The sequence below is a fragment of the Juglans microcarpa x Juglans regia genome, chromosome 8S (genome assembly GCF_004785595.1).
Source record: "Juglans microcarpa x Juglans regia isolate MS1-56 chromosome 8S, Jm3101_v1.0, whole genome shotgun sequence".
Taxonomy (NCBI): domain Eukaryota; kingdom Viridiplantae; phylum Streptophyta; class Magnoliopsida; order Fagales; family Juglandaceae; genus Juglans; species Juglans microcarpa x Juglans regia.
This window is the reverse complement of record NC_054609.1, coordinates 12,931,914-12,957,028: the sequence shown is the minus strand read 5'-3', so window position 1 is coordinate 12,957,028 and position 25,115 is coordinate 12,931,914. Positions and strand designations below refer to the sequence as shown.

The 25,115-nt window shown below is 36.8% G+C and overlaps 1 protein-coding gene across 1 annotated transcript in view; it reads left to right on the top strand.

Annotated features, from left to right (window-relative positions):
* LOC121245027 (nuclear-pore anchor-like) overlaps positions 1-25,115 on the top strand; it is an 83,870-nt gene that overhangs the window by 12,349 nt on the left and 46,406 nt on the right. The window contains exons 10-27 of the mRNA XM_041143304.1: positions 158-278; positions 514-606; positions 3,696-3,744; positions 7,398-7,501; positions 7,575-7,643; positions 13,392-13,529; positions 13,643-13,747; positions 13,842-13,955; positions 15,658-15,736; positions 16,079-16,122; positions 16,212-16,285; positions 18,444-18,546; positions 19,559-19,693; positions 19,766-19,864; positions 19,929-19,970; positions 20,072-20,125; positions 20,573-20,752; positions 20,920-20,967. Coding sequence (XP_040999238.1) covers positions 158-278; positions 514-606; positions 3,696-3,744; positions 7,398-7,501; positions 7,575-7,643; positions 13,392-13,529; positions 13,643-13,747; positions 13,842-13,955; positions 15,658-15,736; positions 16,079-16,122; positions 16,212-16,285; positions 18,444-18,546; positions 19,559-19,693; positions 19,766-19,864; positions 19,929-19,970; positions 20,072-20,125; positions 20,573-20,752; positions 20,920-20,967 — 1,651 coding nt within the window. The remainder of the gene's footprint in view (positions 1-157; positions 279-513; positions 607-3,695; positions 3,745-7,397; positions 7,502-7,574; positions 7,644-13,391; positions 13,530-13,642; positions 13,748-13,841; positions 13,956-15,657; positions 15,737-16,078; positions 16,123-16,211; positions 16,286-18,443; positions 18,547-19,558; positions 19,694-19,765; positions 19,865-19,928; positions 19,971-20,071; positions 20,126-20,572; positions 20,753-20,919; positions 20,968-25,115) is intronic.

Here is a 25,115-nt window from a genome sequence, read left to right as displayed (position 1 = left end):
TTCTTAATCATCTGCTGAGTAATGTGGTACTAATTTAGACTCATTCAATATATTTTTGATGCTAATATTTTATTTTAGGCCTAGATGCAGATGGTTTATTTTACAAAGTCACTTTGACTCAATTTTTTATGTAATTGAATTTATTTTTCTTTTGCAGATTGATGAATTCATTTGAAACAAATTGCATGGTTGAGGATAATCACATGGTTGTCCCCAAGATTCCTGCAGGTGTTTCAGGAACAGCTTTGGCAGCTTCGCTTCTGCGTGATGGTTGGAGTGTGGGTTTTGAACTTTAACTTTTTACTTGTTCTCACATTTTAACTAATTTTGAGTTTATAAACAAAAAAACCATTTAACTAATTTTGAAATTTTGTATTTAGTTGCTTGCCTTTCTTTCTTTTAGCTGGCTAAAGTGTATATTTTAATTTTAACTAATTTTGAGTTTATAAACAAAAAAACCATTTAACTAATTTTGAAATTTTGTATTTTGTTGCTTGCCTTTCTTTCTTTTAGCTGGCAAAAGTGTATTTGAAATATCAAGAGACTGTTGATGCCCTAAGACATGAACAGTTGGGAAGGAAGCAATCTGAGGTCATTCTGCAACGGGTAATCTCTGCACTGCGCATTAATTTTTTACAATTTATAAAAGCTGATACATCCTTTTTGTAAAATATTGTGCCTCCACATTTGTCTATTTGAATTTTATTTTTTGATTATTTTATTATTCCCTAATTATAATACTAACACATTTACACTTCCACCCGTTATTATCACTTATTACCCATCTCTTGTACTTCCCGTCAACTTCCACCCTTTATTACCATTCATTAGCTGTCTTTTGTGCTTCCTGTAAACTTCCACCCGTTATTACCACTTCATTAGCTATCTCTTACACTTCCCGCCTCTTGCACTTCCTGTCAGTTACCGCTTTTTATTTTCTTAAGTTCAATTTTACCTTAAAACTGTTTGGTTTCCAGATTATCAAAATTTGTTTTTTTGATATGTAAGAATCTTTATTGAATAGAATGAAAGTAGGCAATGCTCAAGTACACATGAAGTATACAAAGTGAGACACCTAATTACGTTCTAGTAAGCTGGAAAGAAGATAGAAATTCATGAACATTCACACCCTTCAATACAATAGCAGAAAACCACTGTAAAAGAGAGAATACAAATAAATTCCTGATTCCCCCCATTGTACGCTCTTTGTTGTTAAAGCACCTATCATTCATTTCCGACCATAAACACCACATTAAGCACAAAGGTATCATTTGCCACACTGCTGCCAGTTGAGCGCTATTATACCTCCTGTTCCTGAACGCTAGTAGATCCACCACAATCTTAGGCATTACCCAACTCAGCCTGGCTCTACTAAGGATACCAGCCCATAACTCCCCAGCCGCCTCACAATGTAAAAGCAAATGATCTATGGATTCCCCATTCTTTTTACACATGTAGCACCACTCCGTGACCACCATTCCGCGCTTCCTTAGATTATCAACCGTCAAAATCTTCCCAAGTGCAGCTGTTCAAATAAAAAAAGCAACTTTAGACCTCACTAAAACCTTCCAAATGCTCTTCCACGGAAAGAATGTGGGCTGTTGGACTGTCAAAGCCTTGTAAAAAGATTTAACAGTAAACTTTTTGCTCCCTGTGTGAATCCACAACATATGGTCACCCCCATTGCTTCCTAACTTTACTGAATAAAAGTAGCTATAAAAATCTGCCAGCTCTTCAAGTTCCCAATCCTGAGCATTTCTAGTAAAAGTGACATTCCAAGTTATCGTCCCATTTGCACGACATAGCAATTTTGAAATTGTAGCTTGTTGATTTCTAGCCAAGTTAAATACAACTGGAAAAACAGTGGAAAGAGGGCTCTCCCCACTCCAACCATCGAATTAAAAGCGGGTTCTTGCTCCATCACCCACCTCAAACTTTAAGATGTTTTTCAAAAGTGTTCCACCCATTTCTAATAAATTTCTATAGGCTTACTCCATAAGACCCCCTACCCTCCTTAGAACACCATCCCCCCCACGCATTACCATACTTGTGGTCAATAACCTCTCTCCACAACGAGTTCCCTTCCATTTGGTACCTCCACAACCACTTTCCTAATAGTGCCTTGTTAAAAACGCACAAATTTTGCACCCCTAAACCACCATTTGCAATCGGACAACTCACCTTTTCTCAACTCACAAGTTGAAATTTAATTTCCTCCCCCATGCCACCCCACAAAAAAGCTCTAAACAACTTTTCGATCTAGTTTGCCACACTCACCGGTAATGGGAAGAGAGAAAGTAAGTGGGAAGATTGAAAATGGTGCTTTTGATAAGTGTTAATCTCCCCCCTTTTGATAGATATAACCGCTTCCACCCCGATAATCTTTTCTCAATCTTCTCTACCACACCATCCCAAATACTCTTTGCGGGAAGTCCAAGATATTTCATAGGAAGAGAGGCAATTTTACTGCCCAACAACTCTCCTAGAGAGGCAATGTTACTCATCCCGCATCGGAACCAACTCCGACTTCCCCAAGTTCACATTGAGTCCCGAAACAGCTTCAAAGCACAACAAAACTGTCCTTAGAGCTTGAATCTGGCCACTAACAGCATCACAAAAAATGAGCGTATCATCCGCGTATAGTAAGTGAGAAATGGAACTGACACTATCACCATTGTTGCCCATCGAAAAACCAGCAAGAAATCCCCCCCTTACGGCAGTCTCCACCATGTGACTCAATGCCTCCATTACTATAACAAAAAGGAAAGGGGATAGCGGATAGGGAAATAATAGAATTAAAACCTCAATAATTTCCAAGGCATCACGTGGATTTACAACTAGTTAATGCATAATCTTCTTGCAAGGATAAAAAATAGCTTGTGGTCTATTTTAATCATAACAAAACTCTTGTAAAATGTCCTGTGTACTTGGCTATGTATACCCTTTTATTAATCAAATTTTTACTTATAAAAAAACACAATGGAATAGCCATTCGGGATTAATGTATAATCTTCCTGCAAGGATAAAAATAGTTTGTGTTCTATTTCAATCATAAAAGACTTCTCTTGTAAAATGTCCTGTGGACTTGGGCTATGTATACCCTTTTATTAATCAAATCTTTACTTATAAAAAAGAAACAATGGAATAGCTATTTGGGAGGAATGGTTATTCCATTTCAGGGTCTTATTTTGTAAAACAACTGTAACCTATGGTTTTAAGTTCATTGCATTTACTTTAGGTTTTAGATTGCTTCTCTCTTTCTTTCTGCTTAATATTTGCAATATCAGGCTTAGTATGTTTTATTGTTTTTGGACATGGGATGTTGCAGAGTTTCTTTGCAGAAAGCTCATAAAATTTTGCTTGATGACTACTGCCCTTTCAAATTAAATTTAACCCAGCTTTTGGAATGCTTCTTACTTCCTTTTGTCAACTGTTTCATCATTCGATCGGTCTATTTGTTGTTGAGTTTTGGTTTTTTCATGTTATTTCGTTCCTAGAATAAATTTAGGTGTTCTTTTGTATACTTCTTGTGTACACGGGCTATGCCTATTTCATTCGTATCAATAAAATTTATCTCTTACTTATAAAAAAAAAAAAATTTATTGTTGAGCAAAAATATTTTATATGCATTGGATGCTATTTTCATAGTGTGTCTAAGATAGAGTGCTCAATTTAGATTTAATATGGTCTTGCAGGTCTTATATGAATTAGAGGAGAAAGCTGAAGTCATTTTGGATGAAAGAGGTATTTTCTAACATTGACATAGTTGTCGAGGATGTTAATCTTTTCCCTCTTCTGGGAGGATTTGAGTGGATTGTTGATCCTGTTGGTGGCCTTTCAAATGTTAATGCATGAAGCTTTTCTTTTCCTTTTTTTTTTTTGGGGGGGGGGGGGGGGGGGTGTTGGTTTAGCATCAAGGATTTTGTTTGATAGGTAAGTTAGTATATGGGATTGGGATGGTAATCTTGGGATTTGGTGTCTTGCATAATGAAAGTTATAGAACACATTAATAGTGTTAGACAGGACCCATCATCTTCTGAATGCTATGTGTGAAATGCTTGATCTGTAGTTCCTTCTTCATGCTATGGGTTCTTTGAATACAACTTGATTCAAAGTCGCTAATGTGATCTGCCTTTGTGACGACTATCATTTTTTTTTTTTTGGTGCAACACACTCCATTTAGTTTTATGATATGCAGTCATTTTCTGCTGACAGGTCACTTTATAATAGTTTTTATTTTTTATTTTTTTTTAATTTTTTATCGATAAACAAAATTTCATTGAGCATAAAATAGACAAAAGCCTGAGTATATGGGACATATACAAGAGCATCACCTATGCCTAGTTGAGCGATACAAGGAAGTCACGAAAAGACATGCCATTAAAAACTTGGTGCATTTATCCCCTTCAACCACATTGCTCTCGACTTTTGTCTCCAATATATTTCTTCCAATAGAGAAACCATTTTGAGATCTGCAGACACTTGAATTTTACGAGCCCTCTCCATTTGAGATAATATGCTCTCCTCTTCTTATCCCTCCAATCCTTTGAGTTCTTCAAAGAGTGTAGATTTTTGAGCTTTCACATTGCCAAATGCTTGCTCATTCCAAGCCTTCAAATCTTTTTTCAGGGACTTCAATTTACATGACATGATATAACTTGGAGTGCCATGAAATTGATAAGAAGACCACCATTATCGGACTCGATCAAGGAACCCATTAGATTTCAACCACATGTTTTCAAATTTGAAGGACCTTGGGCCACCACGAATACCTCCACAATCAAGAAGGATGGGAAAGTGATCTGAGCACAACTTGGGGAGTCTCTTTTGGATGAGTTCAGGGTAATGTGCTTCCCATTCAGGTGATACTAGGAATTTATCGATCCTTGACCAAGAGGGGTGTTCTTGGTTGCTTGACCAAGTGTAGGTGCCAGCAACAAGAGGAATATCTAGTAAATCTTGTTCATAGATGAAGTTAGAAGGATCTACCATTGGTGAATTGAAGCTAGAACCACCCGATTGTTCACTCGAGAATTGAGTAACTTTAAAGTCGCCACCAATACACCTATGTAAATCCCATATACTGCTTAGGCCAGCCAATTCAATCTTTTGACTTTTCCACCACTCGTTTATCCCACATCACTAAGATGGGTCCATTGGATGGTAAATAGAGCCACTCTATTTGATTAGAACACCACAAACTCACAAACTTCTAATAGTGGTTAGGGGGATAGATTCCAATTTCGTTACTCTCCAACCTCATAATTGGTTTCTAATTTTGAGGCACTTCTCCTTCTCATTCCGCCCCCTCATATTCCAAGATACGATTTTCGGCTTCATATAACATCCATTGCCCGTCCCTTTGATCTTCCACGGTTAGAACTCCTCTTTCCTACTCAATCTTTGACTGTCCATTTGAGCCTTTTTAGTTCTCTAGCTCTCTTCTTTGCTGAATTGATCTCACTCTGTGACAACCCATATGATAAGAGGACAAGGCAGGTGGTGTATAGGATCTCATATTGCTTGCGAAGGAGAGGTTCTCGACCTTTATAATGTTTCAATGTGGCTCCAATTGTATCATTGACTAGTCCTTTTGAAGTATAGGCCATGTGGTTTGGGCCTTCCATTGGGGCGCTACAAATGGTATCAAAGTATATCTCAACTAGAAATGTGGGACTTGAGCCATGCCACCTACGACGAATAGGCCTGATGAGGACGTTGGAAATTTAAGGGGGGGAGATTGTGATACCCCATATGATAAAAGGATAAGGTAGGTGGTGTATGTGATCCCACATTGCTTGAGAAGGAAAAGTTTTTGCTCTTTATAATGTTTCAATGTGACTCAAATTGTATTATTGAGTAGTCCTGTTGGAGTATAGGTTATGTAGTTTGGGCCTTCTATTAGGATGTTACACACTCGGTAAAGAGTGAGTCTGTCCAGCCTTTATAGCTGCAAGGAGAGCTATAAATTGGTCCTTGAAACCATAGCACAATATCCCCACACAATGTTGAATCTCCCTAGCTTTGTCTAAGACCCAATCTGGGGCTTGGATATTGCTTTGCTTGGGTGAAGAAGCCACTTGTCCTTTGAAATGCAAATTTGCTTGACAACCGGTTGATGCTCATGTGTGAGATATATGGAAATCTGAAAATCTGTCCTAACTATTAATCCATAATAAAAGTTGTCTAGTTTGAATAACGAATACATGCCATTGTAAATATCTTTATCATGGAATTGTCCATCAGTAGGATTAAGTTTAGGAAGGTGGTGAAGAAGATTCCACATTGCTTGGGAGGTAGAAGTTATTATTGCTCTTTATAACTATTCCAAAGGGCTTCAATTGTAACATTGAGAAGTTCCTTTTGGAGTATAAGCCTAAATGTGGCTTTGGCTTTCCTTGGACTATTATAAATGCTTTCATAGTTAAACCTAACCAGAATTGTGGGACTCGAGCCTTGCCACCTAGGATGAAATGGCTTCATGAGGACATAGGGATATAAGAGGGGGAGGTTGGAATATCCCAAATTGAGCATAGGAATGTGGTGAATGCGATCCCACATTACTTGGGGGGAAAAGTTATTCCCTTTTGTGACAGATTTGGTGCTCAATTGTCATGTGATTGTCCAGAAGATTAGCTTTACTTCCTTTTATTTGTTGATTTTATCATTATTGTAAGATCTCTAAATTTATTTTTTGATTCTTTGACACTTGTTATATCAGAATTTACAACTGGTGGAACTCTGGCTTTGGGAGTTTGTCTTCCTTAGCAATTCCATACTCTCTCTCTCCCCATCTTTTATACATTTCAATATATAAATTAAATATTTCACACTTCACCTCACTTTAATTAAATATTTCATGTGCTGGGCCCTCTTATTAAGAAAGAGTTTGCCCACATGTAAGGTGGGTGTTAAAATAAGTCAAATAATTATATTCACATTTTTCCATAGACTCAGTCTTTTGGGACAATTGGTGAATTTGGCCAAAATGTCTTGTGACTATGTTGTGACTGATTACAGTGATCACAAAAAAGCTTGTCCTTTTCATCTTCCATGGCATCTGTCATCTTTCGTTCATCACAACTCCTTGAATTCCCTTTGTTAGTATGTTGTGAAATTCTTTTGCACTCAAACGCACTTGTACTCACTGAATAGAGGACCTCAAAATCTGGGTGTATCTCTTCCATTGCAATTCTATATTCTCTCTCTCCCTCATCTCTTGTTCTATTTCAACTGTAGATACTGTTTTTTCATATTTTTATTCAAGTTCATGAGCTAATATTTTTCATTCATCTGGATACACTGTTTTCACTTTAAAGCAAATTCTTGGTGACTTTAAATTTGTTGCTTGGCATGTTATATATGTTTCATTATTAACATAATTGATATTTATGCAGCGGAACATGAAAGAATGGCTGAGGCATACTCTGAAATCAACCAGAAGCTGCAGAACTTGCTGTCTGAACAGACTAACTTTGAGAAAACCATACAGAAATTGAAGGTCTGACATATTTATCTAAGTTATATGTCTGATGGCATTTCTCATTGGTTGTTTTGACACATGTATCTTCCAGGCTGATTTAAGGAGACATGAACGTGACTATACTCTCGCGCAAAAAGAGATTGTTGACCTCCAGAAACAGGTAGGTGACAAAAATTGTCAGTTCTGATAATCAATTAGTTGATGCACAAAGTTTTGTTCTTCTGTCTAGTTATTATATTGTTATTACTATTACTATGATGATGATGATGACATCATCATCATTATTATTTGCGTTTCAGCACCAAATCATAACAATAATGGCCATGAACAAATTTTTAAACACTTATTATAAATGTTAGCATTTAGTTACAGAAAATATACAGCTGCATTGTTCTCAATCACTTCTTCCTATTCTTTTTATTCACTTTCTCTGCCTTATGATTGTCTTTCTCTGCCTTGTGATTGTGCTTCCATCAAATGGTGGTGGTTTTGATATGTTTTTTTTTTCATGATAAGTAATAAGATTTCATTAAAAAATGCAGAAGGTGCAATCCTTGGTTTTTAGTTGTGGATCCATGCATGGCGCAGACTTGTGTAGAGGCTAAGAAAAATCAACTCAAATAAATTTGTACACGTAAATAAGCGTCTTGGCTAGTCTAATAATATTTTTGATAAGTTTTTATTTTCATCCTACAAAATGAAGAGCAAAAACATTTGATAGTGAAAATGCATGCCGAGTTAATTTGGAAGAGCTGATACTTTCATTTTTATAAAACTTTGGATAAATATTCTTTAAAAAATACTCCCTGTGTACTTGGGCTATGCCTATTTTTATTAATATAATCTTTTACTTATAAAAAAGACATTCTTTAAAATCTGAATAAAGTTTTAGTTGAAGCTATACTGAGTTATAAGCTACTCTCAGAAACATCATTTAGTCTTTGCACTTCATTACGAGATATCCTTATTTGCAGAAAGTTCCAAGTTTTTAAACCATTGCAGCACTACTCTAACTTCTTCTAGCAAATGTGACAACTCTACAGCCAATAACAACGTGAACCTTCCCACTACCAATAACTCGATCTACCAAATAATCAGAAAACATATCTAAATTCTATTAATCTCCAAACACTAAACACCAAATAAAACAGTCATATCTTTAGAATATGTCCAGGAACCTTGCACTTCATTTGGTCTGGCTCCTCTGTGTTTTTTCTTTTCCTTTGCCTTCTCCTTATAAACAACCTTCAAAACCTACATGACCATCCTAGAATTTGGAAATTGTGTCCTGAACTATTACGTCTACATTTCACGACTGTTGTCATGACTTATCAAGCTTGCACATATAATAAAATTTAAAGATGGAAGTGCTACAACAAATGCTTGGTTGAGTACGACAATACACAGTAAAGAACATGGAAAACTGAATCAATCAATACAAAGATAAACCATGTATAAACTTATCAACCTGAAGAAGAACTAAAGCAAACATACCTCGCTCAACAAAATTGATTGTGCGAAAATCTTATTTGTCCTGATTGTTGAGAAGTATTTTAATCAGCATCTGCACTTTTCGTGTCACATCTCCATCAGCAACAGCAACTCCTATTATCACATCCACATGCTCCTCACCAGACTACATCTTTACACAGCTTAGAAGAGATGATATTCACCATTATAAACATATGGAAATTCAGAAACTCATGAACCAAGACTAGAAATGACAGCCTAAAACAGAGGTGTGTTTGCTAATGGTTAGCATTGGTCACTTTAGACGACCAGGCATGTACTTAATACACCTAAATGAAGGTAGACATTGCCTTAAATGCTTTCTGTCATAGAGTAACCGCCAAGTAAAGTTCAAGCCCATTCACTATTTACTATAGGATATAATTACCCCTTGGGGGGGTGGGGGAGTAGAGGAGTTGTGGTTTTGTGTGGAAACTAAAACAAAAGAAATTGAACGGGCCTGAAGTTGAAGGGGGAAATTGAAGTTGAAGGGGGAATTGAAGGTGCTGAATGTAAATAAAAAGTAAAATTAATGTTGAGTTCAAGTCCAATCTAGAGAAGCGCAAGAGACAAGGAAATTAAGGCAGCAACGGTTCCTACCCAATTAAATCCCTAAAGACCTAGAGTCCCTACATGTAGGAGAAGGGCAAGAGACATAATTGAAGAAATAATTAAATTAAGAAAAACTAATAAAAAATAAAATCAATGCTAGTGTGGAAAAATAGAAAACAAAGGAGCTTCAGCTTTTATTTAATGTAATTTTTTTATAAGTAAAATAACATTTTATTGATAGTAGTAAATAGGCATAACCCAAGTACACAGGAGGTATACAAACAGCATACACCTAGTTACTTAACAAGGAGCTAGAAAGTGGTACAAGAAAGTCATTGAAGCAAGGTCTATTAAATACGCAATAGGATGCCCAAAGAAATAAAGTATGGAAGAAGAAACTTCTTAGCTCATCCGGAGAATGCTCATTCTCTTCAAAGTTTCGACCATTCCTTTTAATCCATAAACACCACTTGATACATAGAGGAATCATCCTCTATACATCCTCAATAGGTGAATTGGCCCCACATCTTTGCCAACATGCAAACAAATTGACCACCCTTTTAGGCATTACCCAAGCTATGCCCGTTCTATTAAAGATCTCCACCCAGTTTTTCTATCAGGTGGCTAACTCGCATAGGCGGAATAATGCCCATAGAGATGTTGATAGTCGATGGAGTGGCTTCTTCCAACCAAACCAAGATAACAGATCACATTGTCAACTATTATAAGAGTTTGCTTTCAGAACAATTCTCTTGGAGATTGAGACTAGATGGGCTCCACTTTGACGCTCTTGACTTGTGTTAGAGGACATGTTTGTAATTAGTGTAAGTGTGTGAGGGTATAAGTGTCAATTGTATGTATTGTATATATATGTTTGTACATCAATATGAAATGGATAAGATCTTTCGTCTACATGGTATCAGAGCGTAGTGTACATTGGATAGATCTCAAGAGTGTATGTTGGATAGATCTCAGTAGTGTACGGTGGTTCCTTTTGTCGTCGGCGACCGAAAGTGTTTGAAGTGGTTTTTGGCCACTCTCCGGTGCCTTCTCCGGTACTGGGCACCAGGGGTGGACTCGCCGGCCTTGCCTGTGGTTACCGGCATCGTCGTCGTTGCCAGAATCAATACGGTGGTTCCTTTTTTCTTTGGCAACCGAAAGTGTTTGAAGTGGTTTCCGGCCACTCTTCGACGTCTTCTCCGGTACTAGGAACTAGAGGTGGACTCGCCGGCCTTATCTGTGGTTACCGGCATCGTTGTTGCCGTTGGGAAGGGCCTCCGTCGCCGGCAAAAGGTTGAAGCTCGGAGTGTTTGGTTGCAGGTATAAGCTATCCAATCCTTGAGTTTGAATAGCCAAAACCTGGAGTAAGAGTGTATTCCTATCCGGAATAACACCTGTTTGGTAACATGTATATGGTATTCTTATCCTCGTTTAGGATAGCTTATTCCTGTTTCAGCTTAGTTTTAAACCGGTACCAGTCCAGACCAGAAACGTAGCCGATATAGACCCGAAACAACATGGTTCAGACCCGAAACATGTCCTCTAACCAACCCACAAGTTCCAGGATCGGAACCTGGCTCTAATACCATGTAGAGGAAAGATCTTATCCATTCCATATTGATGTACAAACATATATATACACTACATACAATTGACACTTATACCCTCACACACATACTAATTACAAACATGTCCTCTAACAACTTGCAAGAAGCAAGACAACTTGAGAGGCCTTTTGAATAAACAAAAATCATAAAAGTGTTAAGAAGCATGGCAGGTGACAAAGCTTTAGGTCTAGATGAATTTTCTATGGCTTTGTTCCAAACTTCTTGTGAAGTGATCAAAGAAGATATAATGGGGGTCTTTAACGAATTCCAGGAAAATGGTATGTTCGAAAAGAGTCTCAATGCAACATTTATTGCTCTCATTCCAAAAACACTTGGTGCTGTAGAGGTAAAATATTATTGCCCTATTAGCTTGGTGAGTGGAATTTACAAGATCACTTCGAAAGTTTTGGCGAATAGATTGAGCATGGTGGTTGAGAAGTTAATCTCAAAGCCTCAAAACGCCTTTGTCCAATGTAGGCAAATTCTTGATTCAGTGCTTATCACCAATGAATGCTTGGATAGTATACTCAAGTCGGGAGTGTTGGGGCTCTTGTGGAAGCTTGATATAAAGAAGGCCTATGACCGAGTCAATTGGAGATTTTTGCTCTATTGCTTGAGAGATTTGGCTTTGGCTTGAAATGGTGTTCTTGGATCAAACAGTGTATCTCTACTATTTGTTTTTCTATCTTGGTGAATGGCACACCAAAGGGCTTTTTTAAAAGCACACGAGGCTCAAGACAAGGTGACCCTCTATCTCCGCTATTTTTTTTTTCTTTTTTTTTTTTTGTAATGGAAGCTTTTTGCAAGATGATTTTAGGGGTCGTGGCAGGTTCTTATCCAGATTCTTAGTGGGGGAGGCAAATACTAGCTCACTTCGCATATCTCACCTTTTATTTGCTGATGATATCCTAATCTTTTGTGGCACCAGTCATGATCAAATTTGAGCTTTGAGGGCACTTCTTTTATGCTTTGAAGTTGTTTTGGGTTTTTAGGTGAACTTGGTTAAATCAGAAGTATAGTGGGGAATGTTCTAAATGTGGAGAGCATGACTCACATCTTGGAAAGCAAGATATCCTAGCTGCCGAAGAAATATTTGGGTCTTCCTTTGGGTGCCCTGTTCCAATCGAAATCTATTTGGGATGATGTACTGGAAAAAATGGAGTGGAAACTGGCTAGTTGGAAGAGGATTTACCTATCCAGATAGGGTCACTTTAATCAAAAGTACTTATCTAACTTGCCAACCTACTTTCTATCGCTATTTCCGCTTCCCACCAAGGTGGCTCATTGCACAGGATTTCTTGGTAAAATGGGATATGGTTCTCCCTTATCCTGAAGGAGGATTGGGTATATGGTACTTGCAATCTTTTAACAAAGTTTTGCTTGGCAAATGACTATGGAGATACCACAATTAACAAGGAGCATTACGGAGACACATTTTCAAGAAATGTCTGTTTTGAGGTGGGTGATGCATCCAAAATCAAATTTTAGCATGATGTATGGTGTGGCAATCCCCTCGCAAACGCCCATACTTCATTTCAATAATAATCTTCCATAAAGACTCCCCTTCCTAATGGTACCTCCATAACTATTTCCCATGGAGTGCCTTATTTAAAATTCTCATATTTCGAATTCCCAACCCTCCACTAGAAATCAGTTTGCATACCTTGTTCCACTTGACTAAGTGGAACTTAGTCTCCTCTCCAATTCCTCCCCACAAGAAAGCTTGGAAAATCTGCTCAATTCAATTAGCCACACTTGCTGGAAATGGAAAAAAGAGATGAAAAAATATGTGGGAAGATTAGAAAGTGGAGTCTTTATTGTCAACTTTTTCTATTTTTTTCCTGTTTGCTTTAAAAAAACTGAACGACTTATATCTTAATTGATGGGTCTTGGCATTTGGGAAAATATTTCCATATCTAAGGAATATACCCTTAAAAACTGGTTTTGTGTTGTGTTTTATCAAACATGCATCTAGGCATAATGGAGCCTTGATGTGTCTTGCATTAACAGCTCCCTTTTTATGGGTGCCTGTGATACTGTGCTGCAGTTGGATGAGCTGCAACTCTGTGCTCTACTGTTACTTCTAATATCATTTACATTTTGCTGAAGTGTTACATTGTATCCAAAAAATTTACCATTGAAGTTGTGTTGACAGTGTTTTCCCAAATGTGTTCAGGGCAACCCTATAGTAGTGTTCAGTGCAAGCTTACCTTTCTAGCATTGTTTGTGAGAATTTTTAGGTGACAGTTCTTCTTAAGGAATGTCAAGATATACGTCTTCGTTGTGGATCTACTGGGCTAGAAAGTTTTGATGTTGGTAGCACTGTTACGGGGACAAATGCAGAGTCTGATACTGAAAAAGTGATTTCTGAACGACTGGTAGGTATTTTGCAATGTTTCTTCCTCAGCATAACTCCTTACATTTCTGCTTTTCCTCTGTAGAAGTAATTAACCGGTAGTTGATGCTACTTTTGGGTGAAACACTTAATCAGTTGACATTTAAGGACATAAATGGATTAGTGGAGCAAAATGTACAACTCAGGAGCCTTTTGCGCAGTCTTTCTGATCAAGTTGAAAGTACAGAGATGGAGTTCAAGGTTGTGCTGAAAAAAAATTCTGTCACTTGTTTTTTGGCAAAATAGTACTTTTTCTAGTTGATAACATTGTTTCATCGATGCGTACTGATTACAGGAAAAGTTTGAAATGGAGCTTAAAAACCATACTGATGAATCTTCCTCTAAAGTTGCTGCTGTCTTACAAAGAGCAGAGGAGCAAGGGCGAATGATTGAATCTCTCCACACCTCTGTAAGCTTTAATTAATGCCTCCTTTGTTTTGCTGCTAGCCTAATTTTTATTATTGGGACAGATACACAAACCCCCTCAAAGTTGCAAACTGTATACCAATTTGCAATTACCCACTCACACTATCAATTTTGGCAATGCCCTGCATAAAAAAGCTTGACATACATACATTGATAAAAAATAATATGCACGATGCATGTCCATTCCATGGAAGAGTATTTGGAAAACAAAGGCTTCCATAAAAACAATCTTCTTTGTGTGATGGCTTCCTTGAGGAAGATCCTTACATTAGACAAACTAAGGAAATGGCGAATAATTGTCATAGATTGGTGTTGCATGTGCAAAAAGAGTGGGGAGTCCAAGTATATGTCCCATGTACTTGGGATTTTGCCTATTCTTATGATCGATAAAATTTTGTTTATGGATATAAAAAATAAAAAAATAAAAAATGAAAAAAATAGAAAGTTTGAAAAAATTAAAAAAGTAGTTAATTTTAAAAAATAATTTTTAAAATAATTTATTGTTTAAAATATTATTTCGTTTGAATTTCAAGTGTATTTTGTCATTTCTTAGTCATTAGGTGTAATTTACCCCGTTTGGATTCAGAGTTGATCTCAACTCATCATTACAACTTTCCCAAATTTTCACACAAAATATAATAAACAATTCAACATTTTCAAGTTCCAAAATAATAATAATATTAAAAAATAGGATTCTAACAATATTTTATTCAACTTTCATCTCAACTCACTATCCAAACCTCACCTTAGTCTTTTTTAAGGGGAAATAGAGGTACATTTCAACTTTTTGGTAGTTTGAGCGGATGATTGCCAAAACTGATAGTTGTTTGGGGGGAGGCGATGATTGCAAATTGAGTGGTAGTTTGATAGGGCTTTGTGTATTTCTCCCCCTTGTTATTATTATAATTGGTCGAGTAAGTTACACCTTGTCCCTCCAAATGATCATCGCATTCTCAATGTTCCTCCTAACTTTGAAGTACTTGCAATTGATCACTTAAATTGAAATTTCAATTCAATGTACCCCCATATCCAAATCAGATGTTAATTTGGACGAGAAATGCGCCACGAGCTTCCCATGCTTCTTGGGTCAATATAATGACTTAACATCCGTAAATGGTCCCTTTATCATTATTTTTAAAGCGACTCCAATATGACATGGAATTTTTTCAAATCCACAATTCTGTCCTCGTTCATTGTCTTCATCGTCAGACCTAGCTGTCCTTTAAAGAAACTAACCTCCTCCAAAGACTCAAGGCAAGAAATAACATTTGCACTGCTCCACGTAATTATTCCCATCCGCCAATATGAAAAGAAAAAAGTTGGAGGATACAAAGAAGCAGGCACTGAATTCTCAAATAATACATATAATGTTGGAGTAGCACATCCAGTGTTCGATATAATGCCCACTAGAGATACCCTTATATGGAATTACCTGATAAATTGTTATAAAATTGGGCATTAACTTGAGGGGGCTGATTGAAACTGTAATCAGCAATTTGAAGTTTGGCAAGAACAGGGTAGTTTGAAGGGGTAAGGTGTAATTTACCCTAATTGGATTATTGTTGATATGTACCATATTGTTTTGATAAGTAATATGTACTTTATTATTATTACCTTTTTGTGACATACTGTTGATAATATAAATGTTTTGACTTAAGATCTTTTTCTTGCTATTTTCTTCACAGGTTGCTATGTACAAAAGGTTATATGAAGAGGAACGTAAACTTGATTCATGTCTGCCCCATTTTTCAGAAGCTGAAAGAGGTACATGCATTGATTCTCTCTCTTTCTCTCTCTCTCTCTCTGCGTGTGTGTGCAAATTAAGACTTTTGTCTTATTAATTCACCGAAGATGTTCCGTTTAATCTCCGTAGTGCATTTTGCTGGTGTTGAGATTTTGGCTTCCCTTTGTGGGCTTTTCTGTTTCAAATCTGAGCTTGTCTTCAAGTTGGAAGCTGCTGTCTGCCATATAGGAAGGTCCTGTAGAAATTGTTTGCATTCTTAGTTGACATGATTTTTATTGCATGTTCTTAGCATACTGTGCACCTATTGTGTTTCCATATTTTGTTTTCTGTCTGGCTCTATAAATACAAATTGGTTGTCACAGATGATGGCAGGACCAATCTCAAGCTTCTTCTTGAAAGATCTCAGGTGTGGTTACAGAGAATGTTATCTAAAAAATGAACTTTTGTTATGTCATTGTTTCTTTGTACTCTCTCACATTATATATATATATATAGGAGGCTTCAACAAAGGCCCAGGAACAGGCTGTGGAGCGAGGGAGATGCCTTGAAGAAGAACTGGTGAAGTCTAGGTAAATTTTTCAATTTCTAGATCTTAGTTCATACATTGTGTGCTAGCTTTGATTTTTATTGCTTGCATGAGACTTTAAATTATTTTGGTTTTTGGAGATATAGGGAGGTATCTAACGCAATTCTGTCTTGGATGCATGGTCAATAGTTTTTTTAAGTTTTTACAGCTTAATTGTATGCTAGGATTCTCACGTTAATATATAGATTTATTTAACTCAATTGAGATTAAATGCTTTTGCGTTGTAAATGAAGTTACATCAGTGATCCATTAAAGTTATATATTGTTGCTACAGCACTTATCTACTATTATGAGCAGCTTTGTAAGTTTTATCTAGAATATTTGCAACACTTATGCCCTTCCTAATTTCCATTCATTGGGTTTATTTTTCTGAGTCTATTCCTTTCTTCATTGCCCAGTAGCAATTTAATTTGCTCAGAACAGATATTGTTCTTATCAATAAAATAAAATTGCTCATAACAAATAAATCTAGAGTTAATGGAATAATTTAACATTCTTTGCTCGGTTATATATGTTTATGTGCTATTTTCATATTCCTTCTGTATGTATTAGCTCCTAGTGTGAGAGCACTCACGAGAAATATTAGATGGCTAATTTTTTATTTTACTTTCTCATGTATCATGTCATTTAGTTAAGAAAAATTCTATTATCATCCTCTTAATCATCAGCCTTTCATCAACGCTCTTTATAATTAAACAACAAATAGTATTCCAATCATTTGATGCCACATTAGAGGTTGATGGATAAAAGGATGATAAATAACATTACTCTTTTAATAATTAAAAACCAGTTTGCCCAAGTTCTGGGCCAAACTGATCTGGAATAGACATTTTTGACTATGTTTACTAGGAATTGATTTGGGTAGCTATATGGACTACCCAAACGCCTTTCACATAGGGAAAAGTGCCAGCACATATCCATCTAATTTGGGAACCAGTCAACTTAAATTATGGGTATCAACAATTCCCCTTTTTTGTGTTATTAAGGTACATGGGACAAACATCGCTGCTGAGGAGAGCTAAGATCCCCAACTCCCACAAGCTTACCGTTGTGTCTCCCTGTCTTTCTAACTCTACCACTTCCATTACCATTGCATCACTAGCTCCTAATAACTTTGTTCATGGCCTCGAGCTTTGACTGTGTGTCACAACAGAGCTGATGACTGTCTGAGCTAAGAAGGTGCCCAAAGCAGCAGCATCTACAGAGAGAGAGAGAGAGAGAGAGTGACGAGCTTGAGCGTGATGAGTTTGGGAGAAGAGGGAAGGTGATGAGTTTAGAGATATCAGGAATTTTCCAGAATCTCTTTATTCCTAAATTAATGTAGTCAACTAATAATAAAATCCTAATTGATGCAGTGGTATCCCTAAAAATCAGGGATTGGGAATTTCCAGTCTTAGTTGTGGAGCAACATGAGAAAGGGGGTTGTGTAGGTCATGCTTCATATAAATTCTTGAAAATTTTAAGTCCAGTGAATTCTATGTGATGTTTTATAATACATATTTTATTTACTACTGTCTCAAAGTAGATGACGTGTTTTCTTTATTTTTTTAATAGTTCAAAAATCAATGAAAGTTGTGGAGTAAAAAGGATTTATCCATTTTCCAAATTACTCCTAATTTAACCTGATTTTCTTTCAAATTCAAATTCTCATATCTTAATTTCAATCCATCTTTCTTGGCCTATATAAGGGCGTTTTAGGAATTGTTTCATTGAAATGAAAGATGTATTGTGGGAGGGAGTAAGAACTTTTTATTTTATTTTGTTATAGTTTTTTTATTATGCTATTGCATGGTTTGAACATGGGGGAGCCTTTGATGCTGGATTCTCTCCCTTGACCAGTCATTGGCTCTATTTCGGGGATGATGTTATAAATATATCAACGGCTTAATCCTAGTTAAAGGGGGGTCGATTTTCATTTATGGTCTAAGCCAGGGTATCTAGAATTGGGATTGTTGTGGCATGTGGAATGAAGGCGTAGACATAGAATGCTACCTACCTTGCGTTAGTTATGTCTGTGAATTGATATTCATTGTGTAATCTTATATCATGTAACTTTAGTGGAACCATCTTGATTGGAATCGTTTGCAGAATTCTCTCCCCACATCTTGATCAAATTCTAAATATTTGTTGCCTATTGGTAGGACTGAGATTATATCATTACGCACAGAGTGTGACAAGTTCGCTCTGGAAGCAAATTTTGCAAGAGAAAGACTTGATAGCTTCATGAAGGAATTTGAGCATCAGGTGATCATATTGTTTGAACATTCTCTCTGTCTCCCTCCTGCCCATTCACCTTGATCCCCATTCCCCATGGTTATGTCTCATTCATTCTCAGTGTTTGTAAAACTGCATTAAGAAAAGCACAAACCAAGGCTGAAGCACTTCCCTTACCAAAAGCCAAGTGCATATAAAAAAAAAAAAAACCCCTTTTTGGTTCTTTTTGTGTGAGCTTAAAGTGCAGAAAAGCATGCTTTTGTAATTTGTTTTAAAAAAGAAATATAAACATTCAATTAAAGAACTAGAAAATGATGTAAACAAATGTTTGTAAACATTTAGTTGATATTGAAGATCATTTATGTACCGTGGCGCCACATATTTCCATATGTGATGTATATGCTTTGTACACGATATAATAGTCCAAGTTGGCCTTTTAGATGTATTGATATTTGATTGCTTATGTTAGGATGGAAGTCAATACTTACAATTCGTGAGCTTGTTTGATCATGGCCTTTTCTGGTATATTTGATTCAACCATGTGATTTAATTTGATTATGGCTACCAAATATCATAGATGGGGTGTATTTAGTAAAGCAGAGGAGAATTATATAAAATGCGATGTTTAAATTTTAAGTAATTAAATGATTAATTAAATGATTATTTGATTTTCATGTTGTATAATACTTTAAGAAATTTCCTTTTAAACATTTTTTTATTGTATTATAGGGTGTTTTTTTTTTATTACATCAACTTTTAGAAATGTGCGCTTTACTTCAATTAGGCACATGCTTCGGCGCTTGTGCTTTGTGTTTTGATCCTAGGCTCTAGATGGTGTTTGCGCTTGAGTGCGCCTAGCACTTTCACCAACACTGTTTGATATATTTTACCATTCTCTCTCTCTCTCTCTCTTCCTCTCCCTCTCTCTCCATTTGCCCAGGCCCCCATTTCCCATAGATTATGTTCCATTTCTTATGTTCTAGACATGGTGCAACGTGTCATGACTGATGTGTGGAGTTTTATGCAATGCATAACATACCAGAGAATTGAAAGCAATGGCATTTTAGCCAGAAATGTGGAGTTCTCGCAATTAATAATTGACCATCAACGAAAGCTGCGTGAAAGTTCTGAATCTTTGAATGCTGCTGAGGACCTTTCTCGAAAGCTTACTATGGAGGTGTTTATTTCATCAGCTCTTCTGTTGAGATTCTCCTATGATGATACTCCCTAATATCTTGTTACCAAATAGGTATCTGTTTTTAAGCATGAAAAAGATATGTTAGTCAGTGCGGAGAAGAGAGCTTGTAATGAAGTTCGTGGTTTGTCAGAGAGGGTCTACCATCTGCAGGTTGGGTTACTGGGACTTTTACTTTACATCAGCTGTGGTATTGTTCTCATATAATTTTATGCAGGCTAGTTTGGACACTATACAGGGTGCCGAGGAAGTTCACGAGGTAGCTCATCTTGTTTAACTTGGATTTTTTTTTTTTTTTCCATAGTTGATGTATCAGATGCTTCATTTGGTTATATGATTTTTATTTCCTGGGAACTGCAGGAGGCTAGAACTTCTGAGAGGAGAAAACAAGAGGAGCACATAAAGCAAGTTGAGGTTTGTTCCCATAAGTTCTTGAAATCGACTAGGTTTGGCAAGTGGGATGAGATATAAAATCCTCATCACCTATCATCTCATCATTACAATTTTTTCAAATTTCCACACTAAATATAATAAACAATTCAACTTTTTCAAATTCCAAAACAATAATCATATTAAAAAATAATATTTTAAACTTTCATATAAAACCAAAAATTCTCATCTCACCATCCAAACCTAGTAGCTGCTCTTTTTATATAGATGTGACCTTTGCATTTCCAATTACATATATTGCATGGTTGTTACTAGGAATGATCATTATCTTCTTGTTCTTCTTTTTGTGCATGTCAACTCTTTTGTGTTCATTGTTGTCTCTTAATAATGAAGAATTTGTCCGTATTCAAAGTTCTATACTATGAAGAATCAAATTTAACTGCTTCATGATCTCAAATGATATTCTCTTAGAGAGAATGGGCCGAGGCTAAGAAACAGTTGCAAGAAGAGCGGGACAATGTTCAGAACCTCAGAGTAGACCGCGAGCAGACTATAAAAGATGCCATGAGACAAGTTGAAGAAATGGGAAAAGAGTTAACTCTTGCTTTGCGTGCTGTTGCAGCTGCTGAATCCAGAGCTGTAGTTGCTGAGGTAATCTATTTCTCCTTTTCTTTTCTTTTATATTGAAACCTCGCTGAATTATAACAGTGTGTTATTGCTATTGTTTCTATTAGTATTATTAATTGAAATTTTTAGTTGGCTTGTGCTTTCATCCCATATCATTTACTTGCATTGACTCCTTTGGTTTGATCACTCAGGTGAAACTGTCTGATCTAGAGAGAAAAATCAAATCTTCAGATGCCAAGGTAGAAGTTTGCACCTTTTTGCGTGGTCTGTGCTTGTTATTTCAAGTATTACTTTATCATCAATAGCTTGCTCTTTCTTTCCCTTGCGCTTTGTATTGTTTTTCTTGTTTTGAGTGTACTCTGGCTTCCAGTGTAGATTTCCATGATATATATATATATATATATATTTTTTTTTTCTGTATTTTCATGATATACTATATCACAGAGAAGCTGTGATGGTACATTTATATTCTTTGTAAGTATGATATATGTTATTATATTAAAAAGGGTGTTACCCTTGTACACATGAAGTATACAAGAAATATACCTAACAAAAGGAAATGAACACGATAAATCGTGAAAAAACAAAAGTATAGAAAGCAACGGTATTGTGTAAGACAATCCAATGTCCAAGTGTTGGGAACGAATGACTTGTGGTCCAATAATGACTTCTCACAATCCTCAAATCTATGCTCATTTCTCTCACTCCCCATATGCACCACACCAAATAGACATGAAAAGTGTTGCGTTTATCATTTTTCGAGTAATGATACCCACACAACATTTCACAACTATGTTTTAAAATGAGGATATTTTTGTAAAGTGATGTTACTTTTATAAGGTATTTTACATTTTAAAGTATAGTTGTGTAAAGTGTTGTGAAAAGTGTTCTATGTTTATGATTTTACATAATTGCATTTTATGATCACCACATTGCCGTTTCCAACATGTTAGGAGATCATCACTTGAAATGACATGAACCAATCTATCCCATACATGTTAGAGATAATTTTCCATAAAATACTAGCTACCTCGCAATGGAGTGGAAGATAATCTACTGTTTCCCAACGTTTCTTATACCTACAACACCAATCAACCACTACAACTTGCCACTTCCTTGCGTTGTCCAAGATACAAATGCTCTCTAAAGCCGCTGTCCATAACAAGAAATTCACTTTAGGGTACCCTTGTTCTGCCATCATGAATACATAACCTGTTTAAAAAGACTTTACTTTGGACACTCCTTTCTTATATGGACAATGCAATTTATCTCATATAAACCACAGGTTATGTATAACTGTTCTAGAATATAAACCAATAAGCAAGGAGTGTATAATAGTTTGTCTTCACTAACACCCCAAACCAATTTGTCTTCACTACTTCATCCCATTGTACTCAAATATAACTGTTTAAAGAACGGCGTGAAGATATCCACCTCCCTGTCATTAGCCTCTCTGACAATATTAGTGCCCACTTAAGAATTGCGTGCCCACTTAAGAATCACGTGGGAGTTGACAATGATCCCCCATATAAGCATCCTTGAGATGTGCACTGCTGAATAACAATGGGAAAGCATCTTTCTAGTGTTGATCTGCATTCCGTAGATCATGCTAGGAATGGATTTTTGACATCACCCACCATAAATCTGTTCAAGCAGGAGAATCCCCCTAATGTGTGGGAAAAATTGAATCAATTGTATTGACGTGATTGTAGCCTTTACACGGCTATATATACAATTACATAGCTGATTTACAAAGCTAATTACAGGGAGATAAAATAGGAAACTTCCTAAAATAGATTTCTATATCAGTGGGATTTCTTAACGGTTATCCCATAATCCTAGGAAAGTCAAAGATACAAATATATAGGTTTCCTAATAGACAGAAGTTTGAGGGAATCAATTATCTATTTTCCAACACTCCCCTTCAAGCTAGTGAATATACATCCTTCATTCCCATCTTGAAGATAAGTCCTTGAAATGCTACACAGCTAAGTCCTTTTGTGAGTACATCTACGAGTTGGTCATTAGTTGACACATATGGAGTACAAATCCACTATCCAACTTCTCTTTTATGAAGTGTCTATCTACTTCAATGTGCTTCGTTTTGTCACGTTGAACAAGATTGTGAGCAATGTTGATGGCCGGCTTGTTGTCACAAAATAACATCATTGGTCCTTCCCATCTGATTCTAAGGTCTTCTAGAATTATCTTGAGCCATAGTAATTCACACACTCCCTGAGCCATCGCCCTGAATTCTGCCTCCGCACTCGATCTAGCTACCACATTCTACTTCTTACTCCTCTAGGTCACAAGATTGCCTCCAAGGAAAGTGCAATAACCCGTAGTGGACCTCCTATCAACGGGTGAGCCTGCATAATCTGCATTAGTGTATGCTTCAAGAATCAATCCAACGTTTCTTCTAAATAGAATTCCTTTGCCATGATTGGCCTTTAGGTAATGCAGTACCCAGTACATTGCTTGTAGGTGAACTTCTCTCGGGCTGTGCATAAATTGCCTAACCATGCTCACGGCATATGTAATGTATGGCTGTGTGTGAGCAAGATATATAAGCTTTTCTACCAGTCTCTGGTACATTTCCCTGTCTATGGCTGGATCTTCATTTGCCTCTCGAAGTTTGTGATTTGGCTCGATCGGTGTGGAGGTGGGTCTACACGCCAGCTTTCCTATCTCCCTTAGAAGATTGGTTACGTATTTCTATTGTGAAATAAAGATGCCTTCTCTAGAATGAGCTACTTCAATTCCTAGAAAATACTTCAGTCTTCCAAGTTCTTTTATTTCAAATTCTCTAACTAGACACCTTCTCAAGGCTTCCTTCTCCTTCTCATCATTTCCTGTCACAATTATGTCATCAAAATATACCAAAAGAGTCATGACTGCCCCTACATCTGAGTGCTTAATAAAGAGTGTATGATCTCCTTGACTCTGTCTGTATCCGGTGGCAAGCATTACTTTGGTAAACCTTCCAAACCAAGCCCTTGGTGATTGCTTAAAACCATAGAATGGTTTCTTCAATCTACAAACTTTATTGCTTCTCAGATTTCCCTTGAAGCCCGGAGGAACATCCATGTATATTTCCTCCAACTCACCATTAAGAAATGCGTTTTTTACATCAAATTGCTCTAAGTACCAGTCAAAGTTAGCAGCTAGTGATAGCAGCACTCTTACCGTACTCATCTTACCCACTGGAGCAAATGTCTTCTGATAGTCAACGCCATAGGTCTGCGAGTATTATTTTGCCACGAGTCTGGCCTTTTATCTTTCCAAGGAGCCATCTGACTTGTACTTCATTGTAAACACTCACTTGCATCCCACAGCTTTCTTCCCTGGTGGTAAGTCAGAAATTTCCCATGTTTGATTCTTTTCTAGTGCCTGCATCTCTTCATTCATAGCATTTCTCCAATTCTCATTAGATAATGCCTCAGATAAAGTATTAGGAATAGGAATAGTATTTATGCTGACTAGAAATCTCCTATGTGATGGTGAGAATTTTCTAAATGACACAAACTTTGCTAAAGGGTACAATGGGTGTTTAGTGCATTGTGCCTTTTCTAATAGCAATAGGAAGGTCACGATCATGGGCTGATGGAGGAGAAATATCGGGGCTTACCTCATTCTCAAGATCTGGAGTTGAAGCTTGAACTTGCTCAAGATTAGGGTCCGGATCTCTTCGTCTTGAATAAACCTGCATAAATCTTATAGAGTCCCAAGATTCATCATTCTTTGTCACGGGTCTAGGTGAAGGAATTGACATAGATTGAGATGGTTCTGCAGGTATGGAAGTGGATTGGACTGACTCGGGTTGAGTTTGAGGTATGACGAATTGAAGGGTTCGATGGTAAGTCAAGTAAAAACAAATCTCTGTCCTTATCTTCAATGAATGACAAGGCCTCCCCCGGAAGATAAGGTTGAGTAAAGTATGAGTGTTGCTCGTCAAAGGTGACATCAATAGAGACAAAAAACTTCCTGGTAGGTGGATGATAACACTTGCACTCCTTTTGGGTTGACGAACACCCCACAAAAATACACTTAACCGCTCTTGGATCTAATTTCCCTCTTTGATGGCTATGAACATGAACAAAGGCTGCGCAACCAAAAATTCGTGGGATGAGATGATTTTTTGTTCTTAGATCGGGATAAAACTGAGAAAGTGTCTCCATTGTTATTTTAAACCCTAGCACCCTTGATGGTAGTTGGTTGATTATATATGCAGCTGTGAGCACAGCCTCCCCCCAATAAGTTTTTGGAACATGTTGATGGAAAAGGAAGGCTCGGGTTGTGGCTAGCAAATGACCATTTTTCCTCTTAGCAATGCCATTTTGTTGTGGGGTATTAATGCAAGAGGATTCATGGATAATATCTTCTTTTT